Genomic DNA, 20,270 nt, shown 5'->3' on the forward strand with positions numbered 1-20,270 from the left:
ACTCTTTCACAAGATGAAAGAAAAGAACTGGTTAAGAGAAGAAGGAAAGAGAATATGTTAATCCAATTTTTTTTTTCCCTCCTTAACGAAACTTGTCAAAAACACACTGCAGTGAAATTCCTGGACTGTCACGATAGACGTAATGTACGTTAATATATAAATAAGCAGAGACTAGAACACTGCACAAGTGTGATTCTCCACAACAGCAAAATGTATCTGTTGATGTTAAAGGAGCATTGCATGTATTAAAATGAATAATGGTACTATTTAGTATTTGTGCTGAAGAAACTGAAAGAAATGATCATGGGTGGATTATATGCACTTGTTTGACTATTTCTGCACTTATTGGACAATAACAAGATGCCCATGTTTCTTATATGAATGTTAAATCTATGTTGAGTGTTAACACTGGTTTTGAAGGGAGTGACCTCTTAAATATTAAAACCTGCAACTGAGTGTAGAATTAAAAAACAATGGATAAAAAGTTCTTTCTGCCTTTAATTCAGATTTAATTGGAACTAATAAAATAGAGTCTTTAAAGAAGCTTACGAAAGGGTAGACGGCTGGAGATGGTGGAGAGGCAGGGGAAGGTTAAATTCTGTTAGTAGTTTATCATATATGGCCAATGCATGTATCATCAGTTTTAATTTTTAATGTACTTCCACTAAGCAGAACATTCAACATTTATGAAATTCTATGACTGATGTGAAAAAAGGACAGCAATAATAATTTAGAACATCCTACTGCAGTGGGATCACTGGAATAAAAAATAAATAAATAAATAAATAAAACATAAAAAATAAAAAGTTATTGATGACCCAAATCTTGCAGGCCTTTCTTATTAGCACAAAAAGGAAAGTATTACATACTTCGTGTGAATTATGCAGTCCAAAAACCCTCAGGATTAAGTAAACGTGAAAGGAATTACAAAAAGGAAAAGTAATGTTAAAAAAAAAACATTGTTGTATTAACACACAGTGAGCTCTACAATGTACAAACTTCGAAATAAATAATTTTAATTACAAAGAGACACAGGACAACGTAATATTACATTAATTTCAATAAAGTTGTCAACCATCTCAGGGAAGTTTGATTATTGGAAAATGACGATGAGTTGAAAAGTCAAATTCTGGTGGTGTGGTCGAATCTTTCTTGTGGCCTCCTGCAAGTAGTTTCAGAACAACAAAGTTTGTTTTGGCCACTTTCAGCAGATCATTAACCTGTATAAAAAGTAAATGTACCATTAGCTCCTTGTTTTAGACATTACACTACACACTAACGAGAGGGAAAGAGAATAAAAATAATCATATCCCATGCAGCTAACATAATAAGTATTAATATCAAACATCCATAAGCAGGTTCCATGCATTAAAGTAACCCAGTTAGACTGAAGTGTGTGGGAGACAGAGAGAGAGAGAGAGAGAGAGAGAGAGAGAGAGAGAGAGAGAGAGAAATGTTTTTGATCTATCAACAGAAGTTTATTCACAATCAAAATGTTTATCTAAATTCACAATGGATGAAATTTTGACTTGTAACAAACAGAATAAAAAATTACAAAAAGGAAAAGTAATGTTAAAAAAAAAACATTGTTGTATTAACACACAGTGAGCTCTACAATGTACAAACTTACTATTATTTGATTGTTAGGAGTGAGACAATACAGAGATACCCAACAGCATAGTTTATTGGCACTCTCATGTGCGTCATTTAGGACAAAAAGCTCAACACATCATCTACTGCAATTCCTTGTGACTAAGCAACCAAAAAGTATACTGGACCCAAGAAAGAGAGACACTGTAGAAGTAATGTGAATTTAGGGAGCAGAGATCTTAAATAGCTTCTAACCAGGAGTGAACTATATAGTTTTATCTGTGTGTTTTGGTAGTTTAGTTTTTGAATCTCTATGTATTAATCTACTTTATTGGACACAGTTCTTGCATTTACCCCCGTGTCTACTGTAGAGTTCTGTAGCGCTTTTTATAAGAGAACACTGGTAACGCATGTCCTGACATACTGATTTAACCTTCCTCTCATCTTGACAACAGCTACTGGTACATTGCAAAAATATCTGCCATTAAGACTTACTACATGGCCACAACCAACTACTTGTCATCTAGACCAACTACCTGTCATCTAGAGCTACAAGTATGTGTCTGTCTGTGTGTATATGAATTTTATGTACTTCCAATCACAGCTTTCATGGTCCAGTTGGCTAGCCAATGGGATTTGCATTAATCCAGCAATGGCAGCTGAATGATCTCCTGTCAAGCTGTGGGCACTGACCCAGATGGCACTGATTTGTTGAAGTTTTGTTCTGATATACTGGCACATGTTGTGCAATAATCTAAGTCAAGTGACAATTTGATCAGCAGAATAGTCTTGTTAATATGCTGTGTGACATGTGGTTCCATCATGTGGATAAGCTGGAATACCGTACATCATATATTCTTTATTTCAGGTGGTCTGTCATCAATGAAAGTTTATCCAACTGGAAAATGTTTATCAGAAATATAACAGAAATTAGTGATTCAAAGGGTCCGAAATAGATGATACTATGGGCATTTCAGAAAGAGCACTGTACAGGAGGAGGAGGAGGAGATTAGTGTTTAATATCCTGTAGACAATGAGGTCATTAGAGACGGAGCACAAGCTCGGTCTACGAAAGCATGGGGAAGTAAATCGACCATGCCCTTTCAAGGGAACTACCCCAGCATGAAGTGATTTAGGGAAGATGTGGAAACCTAAATCAGATGGCTGGACGTGGGTTTGAACCATCATCCTCCTGAATGCGAGTCCAGTGTGCTTAACCACTGTGCCACCTGGCTGGGTAGGAGCACTGTACAATTCACATGAAAAAGGTATGTGTGAGACGGAAGCTGCATGTGTTGAATACTGAGCAAAAGCAATGTGAAAACGAAATTTCCCGCTATGTTTGGACCATTTTTTTCAGAATGATTCTAACTGAATGCATGAAGCAATTAAATTTGTTACTGTTGGTGACACGCAGGTACTGTGGTTGATGAAAGAATGGAAGAATAATCAATGAAGTGAATGGAAGCCATTAGCTCTGCAACTAAAAAATAAAATTTACTTCACTAAATGATGTGAAGTACGATTTGCTGGAACATTCACATCATTTGCCAGATATGGCACACTCTGACTTCCATCTATTGTAACACCTAAAGAAATCTGTGGTTGGAAAAGGTTGCAGTACTCATGAATGGCTATTTTGTAGATCCTCCCGAATCCAACCTTTGGGATGGAATCTACTCACTGGAAGAGTGTTTGACAATGTCGTCATTTTAGGAAAAAAAGATATTTCATATCCAGTTGAGAATTCCTCTCCCCCCTGCTCTTATAAATTTTGATTTTCCTAGTTGGACCTCCCACAAAATTGTAAACACGGTCCACCTCTCACTACAATCTAAAATATTATTCATGGATAGCTCTCCAGTCATGCAATATGAAAACACCCCCCTCCCCCCCCCCCCCACTCTCTCTCTCTCTCTCTCTCTCTCTCTCTCTCTCTCTCTCTCTCTCTCTCTCTCTCTCTCCCTCTCCCCCCCCCCCCCCTCCCCCATATAATAATACATACAGTAAGTAATGCTTACCTCTTGATCTTGATTTGTAATCCCTTCTAATATTGTTCGGGCTTTATGGAAATGTTGACACCCCGACAAGTACAAGTTTGTGCTTGTAGGTGGCTGTTCATAGCGTTGCAAGGAAGTCATCTCTCTAAACTCAGTATACTGCATAGGTGGGGGAGTCAACAAGCTAGCAAATGGTGCAAATCGATGCTCATAGCGTACTTGTTCATTATCAAATTCTGGATGAGGAAGCCTGATTTTTCCATCCAGTCGGAAACCCACCATAGCCTGTGAACGTATGAGGTGAACGTATGAGGAGTATTTCATAATGACCAGTTGCTTACATCACGAAATTAAATTTACATGACTCTATAAACTTAAGAAAACGTCTTGATAATTTTTAACATTCATGTGCCACATTCATGACTTAAATGAAATATGATAATACAACAAAATTTTGGTTTGTATAACAATAATGGAAATACCTGGAAGAAGCAATACATAAAATACGGGAATGACACATTCACAGACACAACCACACAGACACCCAAACGCAATCTCCCACAGTTAAAGAAAGACTAACTATTGACACTCGATTACTGAAAACAGTTGCCTGAGCTAGTGGAGATGGTGACAGGGGTAGTGAAAGACATAAGGAGGGGGGAGTGGAAAAGAGGCAGATCTTTGGATGGATGACTCCATGGCTGCACAATGAGATAAAAAGTGTAGAGAAGGTAAAAAAAAAGAAATGTAGGAACAGGGCAGGGGGGAGGGGTGGAAAACAGAGAGAAAGGTGAAGGTGAAAAGAGAAAAAGGGAAACGAGACGGGTTGAAACAGGAAGGATTGAGAGGGGGAGACAGTGAGTGGGAGTGGGAGGGGGGGGGGGGGGGGGGGGGGGGGGGGAGAGAGAGAGAGAGAGAGAGAGAGAGAGAGAGAGAGAGAGAGAGAGAGAGAGAGACTAACACTGGGTGGGGGGAGAGGTGGGACAAAGAGTGGTGGAAAAGACGGATCATGATCTGGACTGAGGAGGAGTGGTGTGGACAGAATATAGAAGGGAAAACGTAAGGCAAGGCAGTGGTAACAGTTTAGTGGAAGTTTAGGCTACAGGGGATTGCGAGAGTGCAGAATATGTTGAAGTGACAAAAGGCCCATGTAGAGAAGCAGCTGTTGACGTCATTTGTGTTGCGGTGCGCACTATGTTCAGCAACTGGATGGTCAAGTTTGCAGTTTGCCACAACTTGGCAGTGGTCACTCATGTGAGTTAACAGTTGGTTACCTGTCATGCCCACGTAAAATACTGTACAGTAATTGCACCGTAACAGATATGTGACATAACTGCTTTCACACCTGGCCTTATCTTTTACTCACTAGGAAATGCCTGCAACTGGACTGATGTGGGTGGGTGTATGGGACAGGTCTTAAACCCACTACTTTCTCCCACCACACAATTCTCCGCCCCCCCCCCCTCCCATGTGAGCACTCTCTCTCTCTCTCTCTCTCTCTCTCTCTCTCTATCTCTCTCTGAGCCTCGTCATCTGTCCAAAGACCTACCTCTTTTGTGTAACTCCCTCTTTGTGACCCCTTCCGCACCTATGTCTGTTCAGACAACTGCTTTCTGTAATCGAGTGTCAATTGTCAATAATTAGTCTTGCCGTCGCCACGGGAGTGGGTGTTATGGTGTCTGCATGGGTGCACGTGTGAACATATGTACTTTTGCTAGAGAAAGCAATTTTACTCGAAAGCTAATGAGAGTGCTGTTTTCCATTACATGTTTCTGGGCTCAATGCACTGGTCCACTACAGGTGAGTAGTTGCCTTTCCCTTATTTTATGTAAATATTGGTTTGGCTATGTTTTCTACTACGCTACCATAAAATGACCATCACAGAAGTTATACCTTGTACAAACCACCACAGATATTCTGCAGTGCTTGGTAGATCATGATTTCCCTCCCATAAGGTCTCATTTTCTTTTTCTTGGCTTTATTCTTTTTATTTGCTCTACTCCTGTTATGTTGCTCAACTACAGATTCTTGCTCAGCAAAGAAGCTTTCAGCACGGTTCAGGGCAGAAACCAACCAGCTATACAAGAATTCATACATGTACCTGCAAATAAGTTTCTGTTAAGTATGGTCAGTATCAAACAACAGATTTCAACATTTGCAACAGTGCATTAATTTCTAACAGATCAATGAATTCAAGCACTTAATGAATGTTCTTAACAATAATACATTGGGGTCACTGTTTCATCATAATAAATTTTTATGTGGAAGACAAAGGTGAAAAATGCTTATTGTTTTGTTAGAAGGCACAACCTATTACAGAGTCTTCCTCCTAAAATAGGTGTGTCCATCACCACCTAAAGCATGAGTAAGCACACCCCTCCCCCACCAATATTTTTATTCTTATTTTTCTGAATGGACTGCTCCCTTTCATACGTGATACAGTATGAAAGTTATACATTGCTGAATTCACAGCAGAATCATTTTATCAGATCTGGATGGAGAGACAAAGGAAAGTTGATGGTTAAAGAGACAGTTATAAGGTCCAACTGTAATGAAAAATTTCTCTTGGGCATCAAAACTTGTATATTTCTAACCTGGGATTTTACCTCAGCTGTCACAGACAGTGCAGCACTTTGCTTACAGAAGCGGCAGTAAAAAATTTTTGATAGTAGTAGTAGTAGTAGTAGTAGTAGTAGTAGTAGTAGTAGTAGTTGTTGTTGTTGTTGTTGTTGTCTTCAGTCCTGAGACTACAGTAGAAACCCTCGAATTTGACCTTGGATGGTCCATCACTGCGGTTAGTCCGACCATGCTCAGGCTCGCGAGCCTGTGCCAACTTGTCCCTGACTGGACGCCTGTCGGGCTATTGTTGCGGTGTCTATCGCTGTGCATATTGTTACACTTTATGCTACTGTGCAGTTTTATCCTTTGTTTGGATTAAAAAACGTCGTCGTTTGCTTTATTCCATATTCTCTACAGTACTTCCTACTGTAGATTCATTGTGTGTACAGTTGTCTGTTTTTCAACATGTCTGGATTCAAACGTAAACACTAAACTCTTTTGCTAAATGAAAAATTAGCAGTGCTACAAAGACTGGACGAAGGAGAATCGCTCCAAAAAATTGCAAATGAACTGAATGTAGGTGTTACGACAATTAAGGATTGGAGGAAGAATCGGAAAGACATTGACTCCTATACAGTTACAATTGATGGTGAAAACACTCTGCAGAATCGCAAAACATTAAAAAAGCCTAAACTTGAACTGCTTGATAACGCATTGTGGATGTGGTTTTGTCAAGAAATAAGGAAAGGAAATCCAATATCCGGACCAATTCTCAAAGAAAAAGCGACAGTTTTGCACAAAAAACTGGAAGCCGAAAGTAAATTTGCTACCAGTGAAGCTGAATTGATCACTGGAATACTCATCATGGTGTCCGATTTTTTTCTATTTCTGGTGAAAAACTCTCTTCCGATGAAGCAGCTGCTAAGGAGTTTTCTGTTAAGTTCCAAGAAATTGTAGGAGAAAATGAACTGTTACCCTGCCAAGTGTGTAACGTCGACGACACAGGGCTGAACTTTAAATTGTTACCAAAAAAAACATTCGCAGCTTCAAATCAATCCGTAGTAGGAGAAACTTATAAAAGATAAAATAACAGTCATTCCTTGTAGCAACGCAGATGGTACCCACAAGATCCTCTTGTTCACCATTGGCAAATCAAAGAAGCCAATCAATCTAAAATTATCTTCCTTGCCGGTTTATTACTGCAGTCAAAAATCTGCTTGGACGGACTGCAACCTCTTTAAATCCTGGTTTTTCGACGAGTTTGTGCCATCAGTCGAAAAAGACTTCATGCAAAAAAAATCTGCCTGTTCGTGCACTACTGCTGTTGGATAACGCACCATCACATCCATCTGAGGAAGATTTGGTGAAAGGGGACATAAAAGCTCTCTTTCTGCCTCCTAATGTGACCTCATTCATCCAGCCAATGGATCAGGGCATTATCGAATGGTTAAAAAGGCGCTATCACAGAAAGCATATCAGCTCAGTCTTGGAAAAATCTGAAGGAGGTCATAACTTATTTGATGCAATGGAATCCCTGAACATCAAAGATGATATCTACACAATCGGTGCAGCATGGGATGAACTGAAACTTGACACACTGCAGAAATCATGGCGTAAGCTTTGGCCAAAAGTTATGACTGAAAATGAGCATACCAAAGAGGAGCAAAACAACAATGCACTGGAAATCGTTAAAGATCTACAAACTCTGGAGCCGAACATCCATGCCAATGAAGTTGAAGAGTGGGTCAACGAATGTGACAAAGACTGTGACACTTTTGAAGAGCTGAATCACGACCAGATTGTTGCCACTGTTAGCCAGGAAACTGTGAATGAGGACTCTGACGGCAAAGACAAACCCTCCAACCCAGATTTCACACAACAATGCAAAAAACACTTTTGACATGGCCCTTCAATACATCGAGCAGAATCCAACTTCAACTCCAATGGAAGTTTTGTGGATAAAAAAATGGAGGGACACTGCAGATAAATCTAGAATAACATCTGCTAAGCAAAAATGTATCACTGACTTATTTTTCCAAGTAATTTGTTTTCGTTTTTACTGTAACAACAATTCATACAGTGTAATCATTTCTTAGTTTATACATACAGTAGTTTATTTCATTGCAAAAAATCTCTTTTTATATACAGTGCTATAAACATTTTTTAGTTTACAGTATATATCGTTTATACGTTATTAAGTACAGTACAGTACTCGTAATTTGTTTGTCGTTTTTCATTTCCAAAAAACCAATACATATTATAGTGTGTGTAGACTTTTTTAGTTAATATATTGTTTAACGCTGTGTAAAAAATATCTTTTTATATTACTGTAGATGTCTTTTAGTTCTTAAATTGTTTAATTTTTTGTACTAAATGTCTTCATATTTTTTACAATAAATATTAGATTTTTCGGATAATCCGACCTTTTTTTCTTTCCGACCATGGTCCCGGTCCCAAAGGTGACTTATTAGAGGGGTTCTACTGTAGTTTGATGCAGCTCTCCATGCTACTCTATCCTGTGCAAGCTGCTTCATCTCCCAGTACCTACTGCAACCTACATCCTTCTGAATCTGCTTACTGTATTCATCTCTTCATCTCCCTCTATGATTTTTACCCTCCACGCTGCCCTCCAATGGTAAATTGGTGATCCTTTGATGCCTCAGAACATCTCCTAGCAACCAATCCCTTCTTCAGTCAAGTTGTGCCACAAACTCCTCTTCTCCCCAATTCTATTCAATACCTCCTTGTTAGTTATGTGATCTACCTATATAATCTTCAGCATTCTTCTGTAGCACCACATTTCGAAAGCTTCTATTCTCTTCTTGTCTAAACTATTTATCGTCCATGTTTCACTTCCATACATGGCTACACTCCATAAAAATACTTTCAGAAATGACTTCCTGACATTTAAATCTATACTCGATGTTAACAAATTTTTCTTCTTCAGAAACGCTTTCCTTGCCATTGCCATTCTACATTTTATATCCTCTCTACTTCGACCATCATCAGTTATGTTGCTCCCCAAACAGCAAAACTCTTACTACTTTAAGTGTCTCATTTCCTAATCTAATTCCCTCAGCATCACCCGACTTAATTCGACTACATTCCATTATCCTCGTTTTGCTTTTGTTGATGTTCGTCATATATCCTTCTTTCAAGACACTGTCCATTCCGTTCGACTGCTCTTCCAAGTCCTTTGCTGTCTCTGAGAGAATTACAATGTCATCGGCGAACCTCAAAGTTTTTATTTCTTCTCCATGGATTTTAATACCTACTCCAAATTTTTCTTTTGTTTCCTTTACTGCTTGCTCAATATACAGATTGACTAACATTGGGGAGAGGCTACAACCCTATCTCACTCCCTTCCCAACCACTGCTTCCCTTTCATGCCCCTCGACTCTTATAACAGCCATCTGCTTTCTGTACAAATTGTAAATAGCCTTTCGCTCCCTGTATTTTACCCCTGCCACCTTCAGAATTTGAAAGAGTTTTCCAGTCAACATTATCAAAAGCTTTCTCTATGTCCACAAGTGCTAGAAACATAGGTTTGCCTTTCCTTAATCTATTTTCTAAAATAAGTTGTAGTGTCAGTATTGCCTCACGTGTTCCAGCATTTCTACAGAATCCCAACTGATCTCCCTGTGAGGTCGGCTTCTACAAGTTTTTCCATTCATCTGTAAAGAATTCATGTTAGTATTTTGCAGCCGTGACTTATTAAACTGATAGTTTGGTAATTTTCACATCTGTCAACACCTGCTTTCTTTGGGATTGGAGTTATTATATTCTTCTTGAAGTCTGAGGGTGTTTCGCCTGTCTCATACATCTTCCTCACCAGATGGTAGAGTTTTGTGAGGACTGGCTCTCCCAAGACCGTCAGTAGTTCTAATGGAATGTTGTCTACTCCCAGGGCCTCGTTTCGACTCAGGTCCTTCAGTGGTCTGTCGAACTCTTCACACAGTATCATATCTCCCATTTCATCTTCATCCTCTTTCATTCCCATAATACTGTCCTCAAATACATCGCCGTTGTATAAACCCTTTATATACTCCTTCCACCTTTCTGCTTTCCCTTCTTTGGTTAGAACTGGGTTTCCATCTGAGCTCTTGATATTTGTACAAGTGGTTATCTTTTCTCCAAAGGTCTCTTTAATTTTCCTGTAGGCAGTATCTAACTTACCCCTAGTGAGATAAGCCTCTACATCCTTACATTTGTCCTCTAGCCATCCCTGCTTAGCCATTTTGCACTTCCTGTCGATCTCATTTTTGAGACGTTTGGATTCCTTTTCGTCTGCTTAATTTACTGCATTTTTATATTTTCTCCTTTCATCAATTAAATTCAATATTTCTTCTGTTACCAAATGATTTCTACTAGCCCTCGTCTTTTTATCTATTTGACCATCTGCTGCCTTCACTATTTCATCCCTCAAAGCTACCCATTGTTCTTCTACTGTATTTCTTTCCCCCATTCCTGTCAATTGTTCCCTTATGCTCTCGCTGAAACTTTGTACAACCCTTTTGTTTAGTCAGTTTATCCAGGTTCCATCTCCTTAAATTCCCATCTTTTTGCAGTTTCTTCAGTTTTAATCTACAGTTCATAACCAAAAGGTTGTGGTCAGAGTCCACATCTGCCCCTGGAATTGTCTTACAATTTAAAACCTGGTTCCTAAATCTCTGCTTACCATTATATAATTATCTGATACCTTCTAGTACCTCCAGGCTTCTTCCATGTATACAACCTTCTTTCGTGATTCTCGAACCAAGTGTTAGCTATGATTAAGTTATGCTCTGTGCAAAATTTTACCAGGCGGCTTCCTCTCATTTCTTAGCCCCATTCCATATTCACCTACTACGTTTCCTTCTCTTCCTTTACCTACTATCAAATTCCAGTCACCCGTGACTATTAAATTTTCGTCTGCCTTCACTATATGAATAATTTCTTTTATCTCATCATACATTTCATCAATCTCTTTGTCATCTGTGGAGCTAGTTGGCATATAAACTTGTATTACTGTGGTAGGCATGGGCTATCTATCTTGGCCACAATAATGCGTTCACTATGCTGTTGGTAGTAGCTTACCCGCATTCCAACTTTTTTTATTCATCATTAAACCTACTCTTGCATTACCCCTATTTGATTTTGCATTTATAACCCTGTATTCACCTGCCCAGAAGTCTTGTTCATCCTGCCACCGAACTTCACTAATTCCCACTATATCTAACTTTAACCTATCCATTTACCTTTTTAAATTTTCTAACCTACCTGCCCGATTAAGGGATCTGAACATTCCACACTCCGATCCGTAGGACGCCAGTTTTCTTTCTCCTGATAACTATGCTACTTAAGAGTCTCAAAAATATCATTCATGGCAATCACACTGGGATGAACACACATTTGCTTATATTATAATACATTCTGGGCTTACACATCTAACTGATAATTTGAATCTCAGAACAGATATATTCACATCCGTCTTTTGCGTTCATACACCGAGAAGAATTCCATTCATACACCGAGAAGAATTCACCGCTTCTTCTTAATTTATCAGATTTTTGGGGTTCTACTTTCTTATCTTGTTAGATCTTTTGTATTTTTAGTATAAAGTGAAGGGTAATTTATCTTATTGATACTATAAATATCCTTGTGTTGTGTATCCATAACTAGAGCTGAAATTATGTCCATGCATATTTTAATTACATAATGTCTAATTATACGCAGAACAGAAATATAACATACACATATGTCTTCAGATTCCTTACCAAAAGATGTAATGATATTCATGTGTGCTGTACAGTTCAAGTTCAAACCCAGACAGCAAATACATAATCATTATCCTCAAAGTATGATACAAAATCCAGGTTCCAAAACATGCTAAGTGTGGCCTTGGTGTTTCAGACTTCAAGGAAAGTGTGTGCAGATATCCATCAACTCGTTCAGCCTGATTCAGAAACACAGAAGAAAAATAAATAAACTGTTTACAAACATGTAACTAACAGGTTGTTGCAGTTTAAATTAACAATACCTGATAGCACAGAAACCAAATCACGCATTTTTTTAAGAAAGAGAGGAAAACAGAAGATTAAGGTTTAATGTCCTGTCAACAATGACATTAAGGAGACAGGACCAAAAATGTAGAGACAAGATGAGAGGACAGGAAGAAAATGAAGGACGGCAATACTTGCATGAAATTTACAAGAAACGTCATACACAAGTGTCGCATATCAAAACGTGCAGCTCTAGAATAATGTAATTTATTATTGATGTAATATGGCTGGAACTACTGTTTAATGTGTGACAAACATCATTGTTATGGAAAATATGATAATCTCCAACTTTTGTATTCTTGAAAGGTAGGAAGTGCAAAATCACCCACCCTTTCCTGGTGAAAGGGGTGGGGGTGTTCTTTTCCTAAAAAAGAAATATTTTTCTCAGATATTCGAAACAAAAACTGAGCACTTAACCACACCTTCAAATATACACTGAAATTATGCAGTGGAACATACTTGCCAAGAAGGTAACTCTGGATTTAGAACTTAGTGTGGTTTCTCTTCACTATTAATTAAAATTTTTAGTATTCTGTTTAAGCAGATTATTTTCATTTTCTACAGGATAAGGAAAAGACACTGCTACTTACGGTAAAGGTGACATATTAAGTTGCAGACAGGCACAACTAAAAGACACTCACACATTAGATTTTTGCCACAGCCTTCATCAGCAAGCACACCTCATGTACACAATTTCCATCACCTGAAGTTCAGATCAGAATGCAGCTGTTACTTAGAATGGAAACTGCTATCTGGTGGAGGCAGCGAGTGGGAAGAGTACGGATGAGGAGAACACAGTCTGGCAGAAGATGCATGGACTAGACCGCCGATAGATGCAGTATTGGAAGGCTGTGGTGTGATAGTAAGGTGGGGGACATGGAATGAAAACGGAGAGGAGCAGGGAAGGGGATAGATGGGCAGGTGTGTTGGCTGAGGGTGGCAAGCAAAGAGAGGGGAGATGAAAATACGGAGCAGGTGATAGGACAGAGAGGGTGGAAACAGTTGGGTGGAGGGTGTGGAGACGGTACGCTGCTTTAGGTTGAGGCTGGGATAATTTCAGGAATGGAGAAAGTATTGTAAGCATAACTCCCATCTGTGCAGTTCAGAGAAGCCGGTGGTAGAGTGAAGGATCCAGAGGACTCAAGTAGTGAAGCAGCCATTGAAAGCACACATTTTATTTTCAGCTGTATTTTGGGCCACAGGGTGGTCTACTTTTGCCCTTGGCCACAGTTTGGTGATGGCCATTCATCCTGGTGGACAGCGAGTTAGTAGCTGTGCAATGATTGCAATAGAGCTAGTATATGACATGGCTGCTTTCATGGGTGGCCTGGCCTCTGGTTGGAGCCCTCTTATTGGGTGGGATAAGGCAGTGACAGGACTGGAATAGGAAGTGCTGGATGGTGGATTGGGCAGGTCTTGAACATAGGTCTTCCACAGGGGTATGATTTTTGTGGCAAGAGGTTTGGATTGGGAGTGGTGTAGGGATGGACTAGGATGATGCTGAGGTTGGGTGGGCAACATAATGCTATTTTAGAAGGGATGTGAAGGATCTTTGGCAGAATGTTCCTCATTTCAGGGCAAGATGATAGGTAATCGAAGCTCTGTCGAAGGATGTGGTTCAGCTGTTCCAGTCCTGGGTGATATTGCATGACAAAGCCACTCTGCATCAATGACCTTATCTGTGCACAACACACGACTAAATGACCTTGCTGACTGTTGTTCTTCCCACCAATTATCATCCCACTTCCTCCCTCATCCTCACATATTTTAGCATTTTATTTTCCACACCTATCAGTGCCACACGACTTTTGGTCCTCAACTTAACCAATGCCGCCTCCCTCTTTTTTTTCCCTTATCCCAACACACGCATACTATCACACATTATTGGTTCCTTTTCTCCCAGGTTTCTGTATGTTTTAATGTACTTTGTGCATTTTTATACATTTGCGTGTATTTTTATGTATTCGTGCCTATTTTGCATATATGTGCATGTTTTTGCATGTCTAAGTATTTTTATGCACCTTTTCTCTTTTCCAGATCCCCTCATAACCATCTGACACCTTTTTTCACCCATTTCTGCATCATTCCCATTTCCCTTATGCCATCCCCACCACAATGGACCCAGCTCCATTTTTCTGCGCCAGTTCAAAAAAGTATCTCTTTCCCCGACTAAAACCCAGTCCCACATCCTGCTTCTGAAATGCTACCTAAACCATGGAATCTCCCCCAATGCCCTAACCATAAAAATTCCTTGCTCTGGATCCCACCTCTTCTTTCACAATTACCTTTGCCTTTTCAGATTCTCCAAAAACACATCTCCATGGCACATGCACCCCAGAACCACCTCTGCTCCCTCTGCAAGACACTGCTACTGTGCAATCCCTACGCCATACATCACATCTCTGAAACTGAGCTCCTTGCTCTCCAACACCTCGACGATCATTCCAAACACCACCTCCATAAGTCATCCAACCTGTTGGCATCTACTGCCAAAGTGATTCCATCCCAGAAGTCCAGCATAACCTCCAATCTCTACTTAAAGCCTTCGGCTCTTCCCAGAACATCTTCCCCGAATCCATTCCCCCTCACCCCTATGACACCCCACATACCCATCATCTTCTACATGGTCCCAGAAATCAACAAACCCAACAACACTGAATGAAACTGAGCTCCTTGCTCTCCAACACCTCGACGATCATTCCAAACACCACCTCCATAAGTCATCCAACCTGTTGGCATCTACTGCCAAAGTGATTCCATCCCAGAAGTCCAGCATAACCTCCAATCTCTACTTAAAGCCTTCGGCTCTTCCCAGAACATCTTCCCCGAATCCATTCCCCCTCACCCCTATGACACCCCAAATACCCATCATCTTCTACATGGTCCCAGAAATCAACAAACCCAACAACACTGAATGCCCCATTGTGGCTGCTTATTGTGCCCCCAGCGAAACATTTCAACTCTCACTGATCAACAGCTTCAACCAATTGCCCATGATCTAGCCTTCCTACATCGATTCTCCACCAGCCCTACCCCTTTACCTCCTGGAGTCCTACTTATCACTATTAACACCACCTCCCTATATGCAAACATTCCTCATGCCCATATGCTTACTGCTATTGAACACTGCCTTTCCCAAAGTGCTACTGACTCCAAATTCATTACCTCATTCCTCATACACCCTGCTAACTTTATACTAACTCAACTACTTCCCCTTTGAAGGTAAGGTATACAAATGAATCAGCAGCACAACCATGGGCACTCACATGGCACCCTCCTATGCTCATCTGTTAATAGGATATTTAGAGGTGATCTTCCTAGCCTCTCAAAATGCCAAACCCCTAGTCTGGTTCAGGTTCACTGATGATATCTTCGTGATCTGGACTCAGGCCTGAGGCATACTCTCTTTGTTCCTTCACACCCTCTAAAATCTCTCCCATCCCCTTCACCTGGTCCTCCTCAACTCAGTATGCTACCTTCATAGATACTGACCTCTTCCTCTCTGATTGCTCTTTCCACACCTCTGTCTATATTAAACCCACCAACAGAACATGCATTTTGACAGCTGTCATCTCTTCCACACCAAAAAATTCCTCCCACAGAGCCTGGCCACTCACGTCCAGCACATCTGCAATGACAAAAACTCCCTTGCCCAGCATGCTGAGGATCTCCCTGAAGGTCTTCACAGACAGGCACTACCCCCCCCCCCCACCCCACCCCACCCCACCTCCCCTTTCCCACCCTCCCTAAGACCTACTCCACAGACAGATCTTCTGAGTCATTTCCCTCTCATACCCCCAATCCTCCCACCATTGAACCACATCCTTCATCAGGACTTTCATTATCTATCATACCCTGAAATGAGGGACATGCTACCCAAGATCCTTCCCACCCCTCCTAAAGCAGTGTTCCATTGCCCACCGAATCTCCGTAACATCCTAGTCCATGCCTACACCTGCCCCAATCACAATCCCTTGCCACAGAGATCATATCCCTATGGAAGACCCAGGTGCAAGACTTGCCCAATCCATCCATCCATCCATCAATTTCTATTTCAGTTTTGTCACAGGCTTATCCTACTCCATCTATCCCAGCAGTGGCCAGGCCACCAGTGAAAGCAGAAACTTCACATACCAGCTCTGCTGCAATCATTGCACAGCTGTTTGTATTGGCATGACTACCAACCAGCTGTCCACCAGGATAAACTGCCACTGCCAAACTGTGCCCAAGAGCAAAGTAGACCACTTTGTAGCTAAACATACAGCCGAACATAACATGCTTCACTTCAATCCCTATTCTCGTCTCCCATCTTCTTTGTGTGCCGCTCTCTGCCAACGCACCTGCCCATCTTTCTCCTTCCCCACTCACCATCTTTTTCACCGACCCCACGGCCTCCATATGTTGCACTTGTTGCCAAGACTGCCATTTCCATTCTAGGTGACTCTTGCATTTCAGTCCAAGATGCTGGAGATAGCAGCTTGTGTGAATGAATGCATGTTTGGTTCCTTTTCTGATGAATGCTGTTGCTGCAAGGTAATGTGTAAGTATCTTTTAGTGTACCGTACCTGTCTGCAATTTAATGTGCCATCTTTACAGTAAGCAGCAATCTATCTTTCCTTTGTATGTTTGATATTCCAACCTGGAATTTCCATTATTCTCACTTTCTCCAGTGTTGTTTACCTCAAACCGCCTCTCTTGACCTTCCTCATCACAGGAAGGAGGTGTGACGAAGACCTCTAATTCACTTCTCAGTTTCAGTTAAGTAACCACAGAAGATGTCTAGACCTCCAGAGTTGTAGTGCAAAAGAACTATCAGATTCACATAATCACTTAGATTTCTTCCACACATGTGACAATGTGTGTCCACAAAATGGAATAAGGCTATTTTTAATATCTGAAAAATAATGGGATCTCTTTCAAGTCAAATGAATGGATCAATGGGCAGTGAAAGCAGAAATTTCACATACCAGCTCTGCTGCAATCATTGCACAACTGTTTGTATTGGCATGACTACCAACCAGCTGTCCACCAGGATAAACTGCCACTGCCAAACTGTGGCCAAGAGCAAAGTAGATACTGTATTGTATGGTGTCCCCAGGAGCAGATCTAGGCTCAGATCACAATGTAGTAGTGATGAAGAGTAGGCTGAAGTTTAAGAGATTAATCAGGAAGAATGTATAAAGAAAGAAATGGGATACCAAAGTACTAAGATATGACAAGGTATGCTTGACGTTCTCTAAGGCTATAGATCAGCAATAGGAATAGCTCAGTAGGCAGTTTGTAGTGATTTGAGACTTTCGGTGTAAATTCTAGAACCACTCGGAATTCTACCGTCTCGAACACACAGCATTTTAGATGTGAGTGTGGGATGATAGAATCCTACCTACTGCGCATCACATGTTTGTGTGTGCAGGTTTGAAATTCAGCCACAAGAAGAATGTAGACGCGGTGGTCAAACGGCACTGACAAGTACCGTTGGGTGATCCATGGAAGTTTTAGAGGAAGTGCGTATGAGAGGACCATGGAGTATTTATGCAACTCTGTGATAATAGTGTCAGTGGCTATTGTTAGTGAAAAAAGAACAATGGAGAAAGAACACTTTTAAAAAAAACTCTTATTCCAGCCTTGCTAGAGGCAAGATGTATTTTATGAATCCTGTGATAGGTTCATGGTTATTAAATCAACTCTGTTGAAAATGTAAGTTAATTGTTTCTAATGTGAGAAGACACGGGTGACTTGCAAGAAGTCGAATGTTTATGTGAGAAGTGTGAATTTTGTTCTGAATGAAGTTCTAATATATCGTTAGTTGATGAAAAGTAACCTTCGAGTATCTACTTATTTGACAAGTAGAGGGAGTGTTTTAAATATTCCTGTACCTAGCATCACTCTTCGGAGAAGAAGTTTAAAGAGATTCCAGCAGCCAACTAACCAGCGAAGAAGATCGGCTGCGCACTTCCAAGTAAGTCAACTCATATAAAGGAGGTGGGAAGGTAGCATACATACACTTCACACATTCTTCTGTCGTCAAAACCGTTAGAAGTTCAGTTGAAGTGGAATGGATATGGAAGTTGGAAAGAATAACATAGGAACAAGGGAGGTAACTGAAAAAACCATGGGTAACAGAAGAAATACTTCAGTTGATCGATCAAAGAAGAAAGTACAAAAATGTTCAGGGACATTGAGGAATACAGAAACACAAGCTGCTGAGGAATGAAATAAATAAAAAGTGCAGGGAAGCTAAGACGAAATGGCTGCATGAAAAATATGAAGAAATACAAAAAGAAAGTCAAAACAACCTTCGGTGACATTAAAAGCAAGGTGACATTAAAAGCACGGGTGGTAACATTAAGAGAGCAATGGGAATTCCACTGTTAAATTCAGAGGAGAAAGCGTATAGCTGGAAAGAGTACATTGAAGGCCTCTATGAGGAGGAGGATTTGTCCGATGTGTGAGAAGAAGAAATAGAAATCGATTTAGAAGAGATGGGGGATCCAGTATTAGAATCAGAATTTAAGGCAGCTCTGGAGGATTTAAGATCAAATAAGCAAATTATTCAAGTTTATGTGTAGACTGTATGAGTCTTGTGATATATCATCTAACTTTCAGAAAAATACCATCCACATGATCCCGAAGACAGCAAGAGCTGACAAGTGTGAGAATTATCGCATAATGAGCTCAACAGCTCATGCATCCAAGTTAATATACAGAAGAAAATTGAGGAAGAAAAATCATGAAAAAAGCTGCGAGCTGTTCAAAATTCTGAGAAAAATAAGTAAGTTGTAGGGAGAGAAGGATACAATACAACATGTACAAGAGCCGAGAGGGAATAATAAGAATGGATGACCAAGAATGAAGAGCTTGGATTAAAAAGGGTGTAAGGCAGGGATGTAGTCTTTTGCCCCCACAGTTCAATCAGTACACTGAAGAAGCAATGATGGAAGTAAAAGAAGAGTGCAGGAGTGAAATTAAAATTCAATGCAAAAGTACGTCAATGACATGATTCGCCGATGACATTTCTATCCTGGGTGAATGTGAAGAAAAATTACATGATCTGCTGAATGGAATAAACAGTCTAATGAATACAGAATATGGACTTGACAGTAAATTGAAGGAAGCTGAAGGTAAAGAAAGGTAGCAGGAATGAGAACAGCGAGAAACTTAAGAAGAGGATTGATGGTCACGAAGTAGATGAAGTTGAGGAATTCTACTACCTAGGCAGCAAACTAACCAATGACGGACGGAGCAAGGAGAACATCTTGCCATTCCTGGCTAAGATAAGTCTATTAGTATTAAACATTTGCCTTAATTTGAAGAAGAAATTTCTGAGAATGTATGTTTGCAGCACAGTGCTGTATAGTAGGGTGAAACATGGACTGTGGGAAAACTAGAACAGAAGAAAATCAAAGCATTTGAAATGCGGTGTTACAGACGAATGTTGAAAATTAGGTGGACTTTTAAGATGGAGAACACTGAGATCAGGGAATGACTTCCGTGATACTAGAGGGAGCCACATATCAAACCAGTCTGAAGACTGGTGGTGGTGGTGGTTGTGGTTAGGTCCAGTATTGACATATGGCTCAGAATCATGGGCATTGATATAGCAGTGTGTAAACTTATAGGGTGTTCTGAACAGAAGGTGCTACACAAAATGTATGGGGCGACTAGTGAAAGTGGGCTATGTCGTACACAATGTAGATGTGAACTTTGTGGATTCTATAGACCTCTTGAAGTCACAAATTTCATCAAAATAAACCGCTCGAAATGAGTCAGACATATTTTTGGTATGGAACAAAGAACCCAACAAAAATAGTGGTGCTACAAAACCCAGTGCGATGAAGAAGCAGGGGAAGATCAAGACTTTGATGACATACAATGAGCTCTGAAATCTACTGGTGGCTGAGCATGGAGAGGCAAAACACTGGACAGGGACAAACAGAATTATGTCACAGAGCAGGCCAGCGTCCATAATGACCCGTACAGCGAGGAAGAAGAAGAAGAAGAAGAAGAAGAAGAAATACAATTCATTTCAAAATCTGTCGATAACAAATCATCACGTGGGAATTATCAATGCTATAATTAA

The 20,270-nt window shown here is 40.3% G+C and overlaps 1 protein-coding gene across 2 annotated transcripts in view; it reads right to left on the minus strand.

Annotated features, from left to right (window-relative positions):
• Positions 1–940: 940 nt before the first annotated feature.
• LOC124616049 (N-alpha-acetyltransferase 35, NatC auxiliary subunit) overlaps positions 941–20,270 on the minus strand; it is a 148,977-nt gene continuing 129,647 nt past the window's right edge. For both annotated transcript variants that reach the window (XM_047144282.1, XM_047144283.1), the window contains 4 exons: positions 11,906–12,084; positions 5,484–5,691; positions 3,612–3,875; positions 941–1,220 (listed from right to left, as the gene is read on the minus strand). In XM_047144282.1, coding sequence (XP_047000238.1) covers positions 1,080–1,220; positions 3,612–3,875; positions 5,484–5,691; positions 11,906–12,084 — 792 coding nt within the window. In that variant the 3' untranslated portion in view covers positions 941–1,079. The remainder of the gene's footprint in view (positions 1,221–3,611; positions 3,876–5,483; positions 5,692–11,905; positions 12,085–20,270) is intronic.

The sequence above is a fragment of the Schistocerca americana genome, chromosome 5 (assembly GCF_021461395.2).
Source record: "Schistocerca americana isolate TAMUIC-IGC-003095 chromosome 5, iqSchAmer2.1, whole genome shotgun sequence".
Lineage (NCBI taxonomy): Eukaryota > Metazoa > Arthropoda > Insecta > Orthoptera > Acrididae > Schistocerca > Schistocerca americana.